This window comes from Vigna unguiculata, chromosome 1, assembly GCF_037176805.1.
Source record: "Vigna unguiculata cultivar grain cowpea cultivar isolate G323 ecotype 2 chromosome 1, ASM3717680v1, whole genome shotgun sequence".
Classification (NCBI taxonomy): Eukaryota; Viridiplantae; Streptophyta; class Magnoliopsida; order Fabales; family Fabaceae; genus Vigna; species Vigna unguiculata.
Window position 1 is genome coordinate 47,877,675 of NC_140792.1, and position 15,320 is coordinate 47,892,994.

At 26.7% G+C, this 15,320-nt stretch overlaps 1 protein-coding gene across 1 annotated transcript; it reads right to left on the reverse strand.

Annotated features, from left to right (window-relative positions):
- Positions 1-5,110: 5,110 nt before the first annotated feature.
- Positions 5,111-11,971, reverse strand: LOC114165881 (early nodulin-70). The gene is made up of 12 exons (XM_085667181.1): positions 11,588-11,971; positions 11,455-11,503; positions 11,134-11,341; positions 9,567-9,741; positions 9,400-9,471; positions 9,072-9,323; positions 8,861-8,987; positions 8,490-8,776; positions 5,648-5,841; positions 5,483-5,568; positions 5,332-5,408; positions 5,111-5,254 (listed from the first exon to the last, which is right to left on the reverse strand). The coding sequence occupies exons 1-12, from the start codon at positions 11,933-11,935 to the stop codon at positions 5,114-5,116; spliced, it is 2,016 nt and encodes a 671-aa protein (XP_085523307.1). The 5' UTR covers positions 11,936-11,971; the 3' UTR covers positions 5,111-5,113.
- Between the last annotated feature and the right edge of the window lie 3,349 nt (positions 11,972-15,320).

The following is a 15,320-nucleotide window of genomic DNA, read 5'->3' on the forward strand; positions in this document are numbered from 1 at the left end:
TGGTTGATTTTTGTAACATATAATTAATTTCGGGGTACATAAGAGGTACATCCATTGGATGATAAAAGAAGATTGATTAGTAAATTTTAAAAAATTACGAAAAGTAATACGCAGCTCCCCACTTATTTGCCTTTTGTTTTTTAAGTCAGCCACCACCTAGTTCAAGCAATAAAAGTTAATTTTTGTAACTTATAATAAAATTTCGGGTACATAAGAGGTACATCCTATTCGATGATAAAAAAAATTTATTAGTAAATTTTAAAATTTGTATGAAAGTGATACGTTGTTTCCCATTTATTTGTATATTATGCCTCACTTATTTGCCTATATGGTTTTGCCTATTTTTTTCTTCAAGGCAGTCCCCTAGTGCAAGTAATAAGGGATGATTTTCGTAACTTATAATCAAATTGGTGGTACATAAGAAGTGCATCCCTTTGATGATAAGAAAAAAAAAAACTATTTTTTTTAAGCCAGCCACCTCGTGCAAGTAATAAGGGTTAATATTTTTGTAACTCATAATAAAATTCGGGGTAGATAAGAGGTACATCCCAAACCCAAAAAGACTGATTAATAAATTTTAAAATATTGTACGAGAAGAAGTAATACGCAACTATCCACATTTATTTGCCTATATGGTTTTGCCTATTTTTTTCTTCAAGGCAGTCCCCTAGTGTAAGTAATAAGGGATGATTTTCGTAACTTATAATCAAATTAGTGGTACATAAGAAGTTCATCCCTTTGATGATAAGAAAAAAAAAACTATTTTTTTTAAGCCAGCCACCTCGTGCAAGTAATAAGGGTTAATATTTTTGTAACTCATAATAAAACTCGGGGTAGATAAGAGGTACATCCCAAACCCAAAAAGACTGATTAATAAATTTTAAAATATTGTACGAAAAGTAATACGCAGCTATCCACATTTATTGTTCCCCATTTATTTGCCTATCTGGTTTGGCCAGTTACCTAGTGTAAGCTATAATAAGGGTTTACTTTTGTAATTTATCATAGAATTCGGATACATAAGAGGTACATCCCTAAAAGAATGATTAATAAATTTTAAAATACTATATGAAAAGTAATATGCAGCTCTCACTTATTTATTTATTATTCCCCATTTATTTGTCTATCTGGTTTGACTTGTTTGTTTTTTCAAACTAGGCACCTAGTGCAAGCGATAAAGGGTTGATTTTTATAATTTATCGTGTACATAAAATGTACATCCCAAAAAGATTGATTAATAAATTTTAAAATATTGTACGAAAAATAATATGCAGCTCTCCACTTATTTATTTATTTATTATTCTCCTCTTATTTGCCTATCTGGTTTGACTTTTTTTTTTCATGTCAGTCACATAGTGCAAGTAGTAAGGGATGATGATTTTCGTAACTTATAATAAAATTTGGGGTACATAGGGGTACATCCCATTGGACAATAAGAGAAAGATTTATTAGTAAATTTTTAAAAATTGTAAGAAAGTGATATGTTGCTTGCCATTTATTTGTATATTATGTCCCACTTATTTGTCTATCTGGTTTGACCTATTTCTTTTCTTCAAGCAAGCTACCTAGTGCAAGCAATAAGGTTAATTTTGTTGTAACTTATAATAAAATTCGGGGTACATAAGACGTACATTTCAAAAATATTGATTAATAAATTTTAAAATATTGTACAAAAAATAATATGTAGATCTTCACTTCTTTATTTATTATTCTCCATTTATTTGTCTATCTGATTTGACCTATTTTTTTTTTCAAGTCAACCACCGAGTGCAAGCAATAAAGTTGATTTTTGTTAATTTGTCATTACATTCGGGTACATAAGAGGTACATCTCACACAGATTGATTAATAAAATTTTAAAATATTGTACGAACGCAGATCTCCACTTGTTTATTTATTGTTCCTCATTTATTTGTCTATCTAGTTTGATTTTTATAATTTATTATAAAATTGATTCATTTTAACCAAAGTTGGGACTAAATTGAACAAAAATAATGAATATATGGATTACATTGAACAAAACAAATAACATAGTCGCAACTGACACGCGGCACAATTATGACTTGACACGTGGACAATTATTTTAAAATTAAAAAATAAAGAAAATTAAAAAAATCAAGAACTAACACGTGACATGTACTGTTCAAAAAAGTTTAACTATTTAAACACTTTTACTCAAAAGGATCAAATTAACCTAAATTTAACGAAAATAAAAATTTGATCGAACACAAAATAAAAATAAAGACTAAATTAAATAAAAACAATAAAAATAAGAACTAAATATATATTTAAGCTTAAAAATAAAATAGTACATAAGCAACATGATTACAATTGTAAAGTAGACATTTTTCAAAAATAAGAGTCGGGCAACGCACCTACGACCGCTCAGATATTTTTAACACGTTATTTTCCAGAAAATATATATGCTTCATTTAAAGTTATAGAGGTTTTTTTTTATGAATTTTAATTATAAATCATATGTTTCGATGCATTAATTGAGAAAAAAAAATTCTAAAATAAAAATATTTTAAAATTATATAACTTTAATTCAAGCATACACATCTGAAGACAGCAATACATCATTCATTTCGATATAGAATATGCTGTGAATATTTCTAGATCATCACATAATTTATCTGATCTCATTTATAAGAAAATTTTTTGTGGGTTAACAATTTTATATTATATTTAATTATTAAGATAAAAAAATTTAAACAATTTCATTAAAATTCATTTTTATTAATTTTATTATTATAATAATTTAAATTTAAAATGGCAATAGTTGACCCAGACACAGTATTCCACTTTTCCTCTTATCTCTCCCACTCTCTCATGTCATTAAGCCTCACTAGCTACTGTTTATTGTTTTTTCTCTCAGAACATTCATATGTGGTGGTGTACTTTAAATCATCCTCACAGGAACACCATGCTTGTTGAAAGATTTGCTATGTTGTTTATGTGATTTTCTAATCATAATTTTACAGTTTTTGGATGAAGTTCACGTAATTTTAAAATCAATCTTATAAAAATATTAATCGAATTTATCACTTTTATGATTTTGGAAGGTTAAAATGTGTAAAAACCATTTATCTTACTTATCTAATTATTAATGTTTTATTTTTGACAAGTATATTAAATCTTTCAAGTATCTTAAATAATTTATATTAGAAATAAAAAATAATTAGTTATTATAATATATTTGATTATAAAAATTATTTTATAAATTAGACCTATTAGTATCTTAAATAATTTATATTATTAAGAAAAATATTATAATTAAATTGTAAATTAGAGTATAAATTATATTTTAGAATTAACGTAGAATTGTAAAGATAAAAGAAAATAATATTGTATTATTCTTCCCGTGTAAGAGATATTTCAAGACGTCAACCTTGATTAATTAATTAATAAGTTAATTTATTATTTATTTAGTAATAAATCTATCGTCTCACACACCAACGAGTATTCTTATTTTTGTTGTACAATAAAATATTATTAATTAAATTAAAAAGTTTAATTTTATATAATTAATATATTTTCTTTAAGTGAGATATATATTTTTTACTAGAAAAAAATATAATTAATATAAAATTTAAAAATTTGTAAAATTGATTGAGTGAGACTTAATAATTAAGTTAGTGAACAAATAATAATATATATTTTTTGTTTTAAATATGATTTAATAAAAAAAAAACAATCTGATTTGTACCTCGAAGAGATAATTTGCCTATATGATAACAAAAACAAAAATAGGACGTAGTGGATGGTTTGGATAGAAAAAATAAAAATATTAAAAATTTATATATCTTCAAGTCTCTGTTTTAAAGTCTTTTCATTGGATTATACATCATTGACATGTTTGGATTCCACGCATCAAGTTGACACAACAAAACTCGATATAGATATAGATATGTGTACCTTTTGGTTTAGAATTTAGAATTTAGGGTTTAGATCTTGATATATTTGAAGGAAATATTTTTTGGAATCATCACTGTCACAATTAAGATATCTTTACTCAAAACTTTTTTGTCTCCTTATTATCAGTATATACATGAATTTAACCAAAATATAGATCTAACCTTTAATATTTAGGAGGTTTTCACTTTACAATATTTTTATAAACTGGAGGATCTTTATTTTAGTGCTTATTATATACATTGTTAATTTGATTAATATATTAGTTATTAGTGAATTCTATGTATGCTTACTCTTGTGTAAAAAAGAATGTGATCTAATTAAACGTGACTACTTTCAGTGCATCCAAAAGGAGCAAAGTTTTTATATTGTTAAAGAAAGAGAAAGGTATTGAAAAAGTGATACAAGTGTGGTAGTACTTATAATTAAGAAAAGAAAGCATGATAAAGGCAATTTGTGAAAGGATGAGAAAAGGGTAAAATAAAACAAATATTCTCCGTAGAGCTTTATTCTGTCAACGCCATTGATTTGAATATAACTAAGTAGAAGTGATGATTAACAATGAATGAGCTAAAAACATTCTGAGCAAGCACCACTTTGTCTTTTGGTTTCGGTCCACTATGGTCATTAGTTCTGATACATTGAATGTAGACATGTTTTCGACACAACTCTAAATTTCAACAACAAACAACTGAATCACATCGATCCAACCACATATACTATTGTTATTGCTTAAAGATTACACACTCATTCCTGAGTTTTATTATACTGTCTCCATAATCATCTATAATCACTTTTGTTAATTCTTTTCACAAGTTTACCAAAAGATTATATCACTTTAGTAAGGATTAAAGGCCAATAATCTGTTTAAAAAGGAAGTCGTGAATGAAAGTTGGATCGTCAATAAAAACTTTCCTAATACATTATGGTTTAAAGAAATAACTATAAATATAGTATATGAATTTTGATTTTCCGTTGAATTTTTTGTGTTGTTCTTCTAGTGTATCTTCATAATATACTAATTATTATTACTTTGACGGTTCGAAATATGAGTATTAAATATGAAGGATAAATATTTGTTAGCTAACATTATTAAAATTTTGAAACATTTGTGATGAAATTAATAACTAACAAACGTTTGACCTTTTGATCGAGATAAAAAGAGAACAATTAATCGAAAGAAAAGCAACTGTTGTTAGTCATACAGCAACCATTTTAGTGGCAACACAAGCATCCACTGCTTCCCCCACAGAAAGGAAAACCCTTCCTCCAATTTTGCTCACGAAGTTCGCCAATCTTAGCTTGTGAATTACGTGCCACCTAGGGTTAGCGATAGCTAACTGAAATAAAAGTGACAACAGGAATTAATACAATTGAAATCTGCATAAAAACAAAATATATGATTTAAGAAACCAACCTTTACTCCTCGTGAAGTCATATTTTTATTGAGCTCCACCAGACAAGCAATTCCCGTGGTGTCGATATTTGTAAGACCTACATTATTGGGTGTGTATAAAATGTTATAAAAGTTCGAAATCATTCGAGATGAAATGTTAATAAGTACTCACTTGAGGCATCTATGATGACGTGATGGAAGGTGTTTTCTCCTGCTTTGCCTTGCTTAGCTTTTTCATTGGTCATCCATCTCTCAATCCTTTGAATATGTAATGTGATGAACTCAGATTTTGAGTAACGTATGAAAGAAGCAAAGGGTGGTGTTGACAGAAACATACCTTTCCTCCACAAGATTTGCGTTTGCAAAACAAAGCCATGCAGATTTTAGAGAGACGATGAAAAGTCCGGGGGTGTTGAGTGCCATTGGATACTGTTGAACATCGCCGAATGAATCGGTTCCTGGAAGTCTTCCAATAACCGCTATAGCAGGTTGAATTGAGGTTACAATTATCTTCGCGAATGAAATCGTGATCTGCACTATAACGAGATGTGTTAGATTTTCAGAGAGAGTTTCACTAAGGAGACACAACACCAATAAAATATGAATTCAACTGCATAAAGTATTGACATTACTCTCAATCCAAAATTTTACGACAATAGATTTATGGTTTTTATCCTTATACAGTGTTTTTTACTTTCTAACCAATGTAAGTGCTCTTTACTTTTTCATCTCTAACTAATGTAAGACTTAAAATGACACTTGAATTTCTAACCATATGTACCATCATCAACCAATAATAATACTGCATACTGTCTCAGAATCAGTACTACTGTGATAGGGAAATTGTTTAGTCAAATTTCTTTTTAAACTTAGTAGTTGTTAAAAAAAAATTATGCCTTCAATTTACTTGACATGCACAGTTCCTGTATAGGTGCATCCAACCCTTAAAGCATAGTTCTAAGAAATAAAATGAAATAAAATTTGAATTCATGTTATTGTTAATTAAAATAACTAATTCAAAACCATTTCATTTGTCTTATGAATTACTTCTTAGTTTCTTATGTGTGTGTGTGAATGAGACCGGAGGTAGTATTTTATATTTATAACGAAACTGTATTAAACTATTGACAATATTTTGAAAAATTAATGAAATTCAATTTTGAAGTATAGTGATAAGATTAGGTGAATTAAAAAAGAGAAACAACTATAAAGATCGTGAATTCAAATAAAGATAATAAAACAAGTAATTTAGGATCATTAGGAGAAAAATAATATTTTTGCTAGTTCCAGGGACAATGTGTGTAAAACACACATTTTAAAAATAAATTAAGAATTTCTAATTAAAAGAGTTGAGATAATACAAAAATTATTTTATAAATTATGTATTCAATTTATGATATAAGATTATATATTAAAAGGAATGATAATACAATTTTTATATAAAAAATAAATACTATAGGTCATACATTTTCAAGGTTCCAAAATAAGTAAATAAATGTCATCGTGTAAAAGCAATAGTTTTCATTCAAGGTAGATGTGAATTAGTTTAGGTTTAGACTTCAAATTTTCAACTCTAAAACATGACTAATTTACTGAGTATTAGAATGAAAAATAGGATGAATACAAAAGTTATATTTATTTTTACAATTGATTGAATAAAAAGTTATAAATTCATTTTGATATATTAAACATTTGATTTATTTAATAAAATTCTAATCAATCCATTAACTGTTTTATGGATTTTAATCCAATCATAACATGAAAAAATTTAAATATATTTTAAAACTATAATTTAAAAATAATTGAAAAAAGTATAATAAAACACTTTTTCAAAATTTAAAAAAAAAATGTAAATTTAAGAAAAAAATTACCAAAATAATCAATTTAATTAATTTTAGTTCATAAAGTATTGGTTAAAACATTTAGTATATTTTGATTAATGACGGATAGATTTGATTTAATCAAATTTATAATGTTTTTGTGATATTAGGTGAATGATGAATAAATAGATTTATCTCATCTTAAAAATTAAGGGTGGCAAAATGTGTCAGCAGGATCCGTTTTGACTCGTCCCATTCTTGGTGTGCCAAAAATGGATCAGATAAAGCTGACTTGTTATTGAAAAATGGGTTTGACACGACAACCTGTCCCGCCTCAGAGTCTGTGCACTTTTTTTTGTTTAATTTTGTTTTAATTTTTTATAAATTTTTGTTTATAAAATTTGTTTATATATATATATATAAATTTATTTATATAATATAAAAAAATTATTTATTTTTAATTTTTAAACATAAAAAATTAAAAAAAAGGGTCGACGAACTGACTCATCAGTTTAACGGTCTAGGCAAACCTGACTATAGTGTGGGTTAACTGATTGATGGGTTAGAAACTTTAACACGACTACACTTTTTTTTTGCTTTTTTTGGTGGACTGACAAGCTAACTAAAGTAACTTGCTTTGACAAGCATATTTAAAGTCTGGACTTTTAAAATAAATAAATAAATAGTTTGAAAGCTTTTAAATAGGTCAATTTTAAGAAGTTATATAAAATATAATAATAATAATAATTTGTTATACTTATTCAAATGAAACTTTTTCAGCTAAATATAAGTTTTTCAATTATGTCATTGAATTAAGACACGCATCATGACCATGGGCTAGATATATATTTTAAGGCTAAAATGTTCTCTACTTTTTGGTGTCAGCATTCTTTTTTGGTTAATTCAAAAGATTCTTAATATCATTAATTTTTTTATTTCAAAATAGTCAAAAGACAACAAGAGACGCTCTTCGTTAACTTTAAGCTACTTTATAAATAAAGTATTTATTCTATTTAAAAGTAACGAGTTTTGACTTTTATTTTTCTATAAAAAATGTTGTGTTAAAAAACCTCGAAATTTTATTTTTTTATCTTTACTTTTAAACTGTATATATGTTAATAAAAGGGTTAGGTGACCTCTAGATATTATTTGTTAGGGCCTAAGGTATAATATTAATGTATAGTATTTTTAAAAGTCCCTAAAATGAATATTATTTATTTGGTAATGAGGATAGATATATTCGTGTATAATTTAAGTTAGCGAAAAGAATTGTTATATTTAGTATAGTTGTATTATAATGTTATCCATATGAATTATATATGTTTGAACATTTAATATATAAGTTAAAGAAAAATATACCCCAACTGCGAGGCCTATTTCCGCAGAAGCAAACAAGACTCCGAAGAAGGCTCCAGCACAAGCAAGGAAATCCATTTTATCAACCTTCCAAATTTCACAAGCTTTTTTTAGGTCAATCAGTCCTGGAACAGCCGAAAGAATTATTGCTGCTAAGATTGCTTTCGGAGTGAAATACAAAAGCCCTGTCAAAAATTTAAGTGACAACAGCACGGTGAGTGCCATCACTATGTTCGACACCATTGTTTCTGACCCTGCATTGTAGTTCACAGCAGTTCGTGACAAAGACCCTGCATCGTTAATTTCAACTTTGTCATCACCAAACACTATATCTTCTACATCAATTCCTTTCTCTCAATCATACAAATATATACCTGATGCAATATAGCAAGAAGTTAAGGATCCAACAATGTTCATTATGCCCCACGACACCACTTCTCTGTTGGGATCAATGCTGTGTCCTTTTAGAGATGCAAATGATCGTCCCACAGCAATAGATCCCTATGGTTGAACAACAAAAAGTGTATATTATACGATATTTAAAAGACTACATATAGATTATAGTAATAGAAATAGCCTTCGTACCGTGAGTGAAATAATAGCAATGGTCAAGCCTATTCTCATCAAATGACCCACAACTTTGCTATCAAATGTTAGCTGATTGAAGGAGCTTGGATTCAAGCTACCTCCTCCTTTGATTGGTCCCAACACTTCAACTCTGTAGTCCTTCATTTGAGGCTTGTCCACATTTATTTTGTACGCAATGATAGAGGATACGATAATAGAAAGGAGAGGAGCAACGTGTGACAACCAGATAAGTTTCTTGTTCCTTTTACCCTGTTTCGATTGTTTAGTGTTAGTAACATTCTAGTCCAAACTAGGAAAGTAAAATAAAAGTAGCAGCAGTGCTAACCAGGAATCTGGTGAATAGGATGAAGCATAGGAAGGAGAATCCAATAACGAAGTTGTAGGGATGCCACGCTGACTGCAAAACAAACAAAAGGAATGATTAATGAAGTTTGAGTTGTGATTAAATTGAAGGGTTTGTTTAATTTGCAATTGATCTGTGTATCTAATTACTTGGTTTTTGAAGGATGTCCAAAGAGATTTGAGGACGGAAAATAAAGCAGTTTTGTTGGTGAAGTTAACGATCCCGAATAATCCTCTCAGTTGTTGTAGTCCAATGCCCACTGCAGCTGCTGCCAAGAACCCTACGATCGTCGATTGGGAAATATATTCCACCAGAAAACCAAACCTGTAAAATGTCACACAGGTTAAAAACAAATAAAAAACCAGAATTATTCTTCTTTAAAACTCTGACACAATTTTAATATTTTGAGATATACAAATACGTAAATTTAATATTTTAATTAAATTTTGTTAAATTTATTTAATATTTCAAATAAACTAAATAAAATATAGTTAAAATAATTAAACTTTAACATCATTCATTATTCTTGTGTTTTTATATTTTTATATTTAGTTTACAACTTGTTCCAAAAAAAAAAAACAAAAAACGTTATAGCTTGTTAATCGAAATTTAGTTTTACGTGCCAAAATTCATATCCATGACGTCGTACAAAATAACTCATTTCTTTATTTTATTCAGAATCTACATACTGACAACCTTAGAAAGTATATACGGAATCCAGTGTTACATATAGTACTTAGCAAAATAAAATTAGTTTACACTTGGCAAGTTCTTTATTATTATATATTGTAAAAATATTAAAAAAGGAATAGTATTACAATATAATAATCCATGTTGAGGGAACATAATAAAACGTTAGAAGAAAATATTGACCTTAGGTGCACTTAAATAGTTTCGAAATATATATTCTTTATCATACTTATTATAACTTTCAAGACCTTATCTTTTTTATGCATTTTATAATTTCGTAATTAGAGGTTGTAATTAAGGTGACAATAGGTTGGACCTTCTCCTCCTTGCTCCTTCTAAAGAGTTTATCCTGGTATCTATCTCGTTACCTATTTTGCCATCTACATGAAAAAGTTATTTTGATACCGTTTTCAATTTTAACTTCCATTTGACACCAGATTTAATAATAAAATATTTTATTAATGTTATAAATATATATATATATATATATAATATTATAATAAAATAATAATATTTTGAAGTGTTAAATGGTAGTTAGAGAAATTTTTTTTTTTAAATTATTTAAAAATAATTAAATATATACCCAAACAAAAATGAATCTTAAAATATATTAATCTAAATAAATATTTTTAGGGAAATATTAATATGAATAAATTTATCGTTTAAAAAAATCAAATAAATTGATCAAAGTATAATTTCGAAAAATTAATATATTTTAGAACAAATTTAATTTTCCAAGTATAGAAAAGGAACATTAATATGTATAAACTTAAACTATGTTACTCTTACTAATAACTTTATTATAATTTTCTTAAAATATCGAAACAAAAATTAATAACAATAATTATAACATTTGAAAACATAATATCATGATCATCCACTAATAGCGATTAAAATACCTTTCAACAAACTTTTTTCATTTTTTCATCTAGTGGTCACATCACATTTCACACACAAACCACAAAAATAACTTTGCAATTAATGAGAAATAATTATGACGATAGATATATAAGATAGCACACTGACCTAAAGAGGCCGAAAGCAACTTGAAAGATGCCAGCAAAAAATGTGACAGTGAAAACAAGCTTATTGTATTCAATAGAATCATGAATCGGAAGTTTCAATGTCTGAATCATTGAGGAAAGTAGCAGTGAATCTACAGATCCAGGTCCAATCACTATTTCCCTTGAACTCGCTAGCAAAGCATAAATAAGAGGTGGAACAATTCCTGTATCTGTGAAAATCAGTCATCATCATCATCATCATCCACTCACACCTTAATTAAAACCACATTCATTTTACGACTCCTGTCTCAAACCTTTTAACCAAACAAACTATGCAACTTACAGAGGCCATATTCTGGACTTAGCTGCGCCAATGTTGCATTTCCCATACACTGTAACAACGTTGGATATAGTTATAATCATAGTTAACTAGACATTAGTTTGAGATATGAGCATTTATAGTATGTGTTGTGAACCTGAGGAATGGCGAAGATTGCAAGGGTTAGCCCGGCCATGAAATCGCACTTGAACTTTTGAGCATTGTAGTCTTGGAATGAAGCAAGAATGGGAAACACGTTCTGGAAGAAAGCAAAAGCGCGTTTGGAAAAGGGCTGGTTCCTGAGAGAAGAGAATGTGTTTGGTTGAGGATGTGGTAAGAGGATGTCCTTGACGTTGTCCAGAACCTGACGCAGCATGGAGGGTGGATCTGGAGGATTTAGCACCCACTGAGACTGATGAGACATGTTGGTCTCAATGTCCAAAACCTCTTCTAACGTGCTTTTGTTTGAAGCTACCATCTCTGAGTTACTAGAGTTCCTGCACATTTCAGGAACCTAGTGCTGTCAGAGAAGGTGCTTCAGTTCTTCACACTTTCTAACTTCTTTTGGACGTGTATTCTGCTTATTATATTCACAATCAAGGGCAAAATGTTTGGACCAGGGAGCTTCAATTTTTCCTTTTGTTTAATCCACAAATTGGAGCATATATGAACCTTTACTCGAATCATCTTCGCATGTGAATATTGTTTTTGTATTATTTTATAGAAAAAAGATTCATCTTTCCTTACAATATATCTTAATTATTTTATCAAAAAATTAACCAAATTATTTGTGCATTTGAGGCTTATATATGAGGAAGAATATGCAATTGTGAACAGAATTTATTGAAGTGATTACTTAAGTTAGTAAAGTCCACAAAATTGAGTGATATTTCCTATTTACAACAAGTAAAAAGATACTATTTTATAAGTAATTATTAAAAAAAGGTTAAAAATCACACATGAAAATTTATATATTACAAAATTTTGAAGAACACTTCTTGTGATTCCAAATGCGTTTTATTTAACTTTTTGAATTGATAAAAAAGAAGTATTTTATCATTACTTTAATGAGAACCATAGTTTGAATAGGTTAAAGTAAAATATTGAAATTATAATCAATTGCTAAAATAATATTTTTATCATTGTGACAACATGAAAACTAAATTTTACTTTTTATGAAAAAAATAAAGGATTAAATATATTTTTATCTTTTAACTTTGATCTTGCTGAAACTAGAATTAGTCCCTTTTTAAAATTTTAATCCAATTTAATCCCTCAGTTATAGAAATAGATAAATTTATTCTTTTTAACCAAATTTTATTAAATTTATTTAACGTTTCAAATACAGTATTATAATATTTGAATGTGTTTATATCGTTTGACATATTTTTGCTTCAATTAAAATATTAAAAAAATTTGGTTTAAAAAACTAAATATACAATAAGAAACTAAATTAATTTAAAATTAAAAAAAAACTAATTCTAACTTTTACTAAAAAAAAATAAAGAAAAAAACATATTTAACCCAAAAATAAACTTAGAATGATTTATTTTTGAAAGAAACTTCAATGAATATATCTATAGAAAAAATCGTTTCTTGTTAAATAAACTTTATAATATTATAGTAGTAAATTATAAAAATGTCAAAATGAGTTTGTTATGATTTTTTTATATTATATATATGAATGCTAGCTGTGATAACGAGGCAGTAAAAAAGAAGTGAAAAGAATATAAAGAAGCGGCGCAATGAATCTAATTGATTAATAGAGTCTGTGGAGCCATTATTTTAAAAGTTTGGTGAAAATTGATATGTGTCTCTGAATTTAATGTTGAGGGCGATTACACATTAAATATATTTATTAATTTATTTATATTATCCCGTGCACGTGGTTACCGCTTTCTAATTACAATAATATTTTTGAAGGTTTCGATAAAAAAATATATGTTTACAAAATTATAAAATTAATAAAAAAAAAATTGCCTGGTAAAATGCCAAAAATCTCATCTATGCTCAAAGTTATCAATAACATTATTTAGTAAGCAAGTGTTCAAATAAAGCATTCAAATGAGTTAATTGTGTTTCGTATGCTAAAAGAACACACAAAAAGGAGAGAACAACTAAGATTATGTCCATGATTAATCATATGGTACACTCTATTAACTTCATTAAAAAATTATTAACGAATTTATGATTAATCATATGTAAATGATTAGTAAAACAGGCTGGCGTAATATTTCAGTGTGACCTAGCAACAAGTAAAAAAGAATCTCGCAATAAGAAAACACCACTCATCTATTAAAATAAAACTTATTTTCCTTCTCACTTATTGACAAGCCGTTTCTGGTTAAATTAATATTAAAATTAAAATAGTCGAAATTAAAATGCAATAAATATTTGTGAATAATAAATATCATTTAATATAGAAATAAACAACCTTTTATTTGTAAGAGAAAAAATGAATATATAAAGATAGTAAAATAAAGTATTTTTCAATATGAATCTATATATTTATCGCTATCAGCATTAAAAGAAAAAATAAAATGCATGTCCGTTCTTGATGCTGAAAGAAAAAAGGTCCATAAAAAGATATTAATCTATATTTCAATTTGTGGAGCGTGAATATGCCTACTTAAGCAATTAAGGAGACACTTGCGTGCTATAAACAACTCTTTTTTTTTCACTAATTTATTTGTTCTTCATATATATATATATATATATATATATATATATATATATATATATATATATCGATTAAGTTTAATTTTGATAAAATAACTATATAAATATCAGGTTAATTGAACTTTTTTCAACATAATTTATCAAATTAATTATTTTCATATGTGTGGTTTCAATTAATTAAATAAAACTCTTATACTTTAAAATAAAAGATAAAAGTATATTTAACCTTTCTAAACTTTAATTTTTGTGTAAATTAATTTTCAAATTTTATCTCATTTACCATATTCAAATTAATAGTTCAATTTCATTATTTCTATAAGTAGCATTTAGAAATTTAATTTTATTCTCTTTAATATTTAACGTTTATTAAATTTTAAAATATTTTTATATGAAAAAGAAAATTAATAATAAACTATTGAAATTCAATGTAAATTATTTAACTAAAAACATTAGAAAAAATAATTTATAAAAAAAATTCGAGGTGTATATTTCTAAAAACAGTGAAATTTAGGGATAAATTATACATAACTAAATGTATAATATCAGTGGTAAATATTAATACAGTATTTTAAATAATAATCTATATTCTTGACGCTGTATATCTTAACTATAACGTAATCATTCTGAATTAAATATATATCTTTTTTTATAAATTTGTACTAATTTTAACTTAAATAGTATTATAGATGTACTAGTTTTTTTCTTATACATGGCTGTAAAATTCAAATTAAAATTTAAATAATAATTCAATAATATCTTAAAAAATAGTTTGTGTTATAATTAAAATTAATATAACATATTTAATATTATATTCAAAATTTTCTTTTAAGAAATATATTTCAGTAAAAATTATTGTATTATAATAGTAATATGTCGTTTCAGTCACTAAAGTAACTTTTTAAAAACAACGACATACAGCAGTGTTGTTAATTATTTTTTTCCCTTGTATGTGATTAATTTTATTTTATTTTCTGAACGAGGTAAAATTGTTCTTTATCTTTCCTGTTTTGTAACTATTTAGCCTTTCGTGTTGAACTGGGCTTTTGGGCCTCAAAGCCCAACTTCCCACGTAATAGTGTCCCAATTCCTTACGGGCTTACAAGACCAATGCTTCTTTCTCTGGTGGTAGCCTAACATTCTAAAAAGAACACTGTTTTTAAGAATAAAGTTTTTAATACACTTAATAATTATTTTCAGTAATTGATTCAATT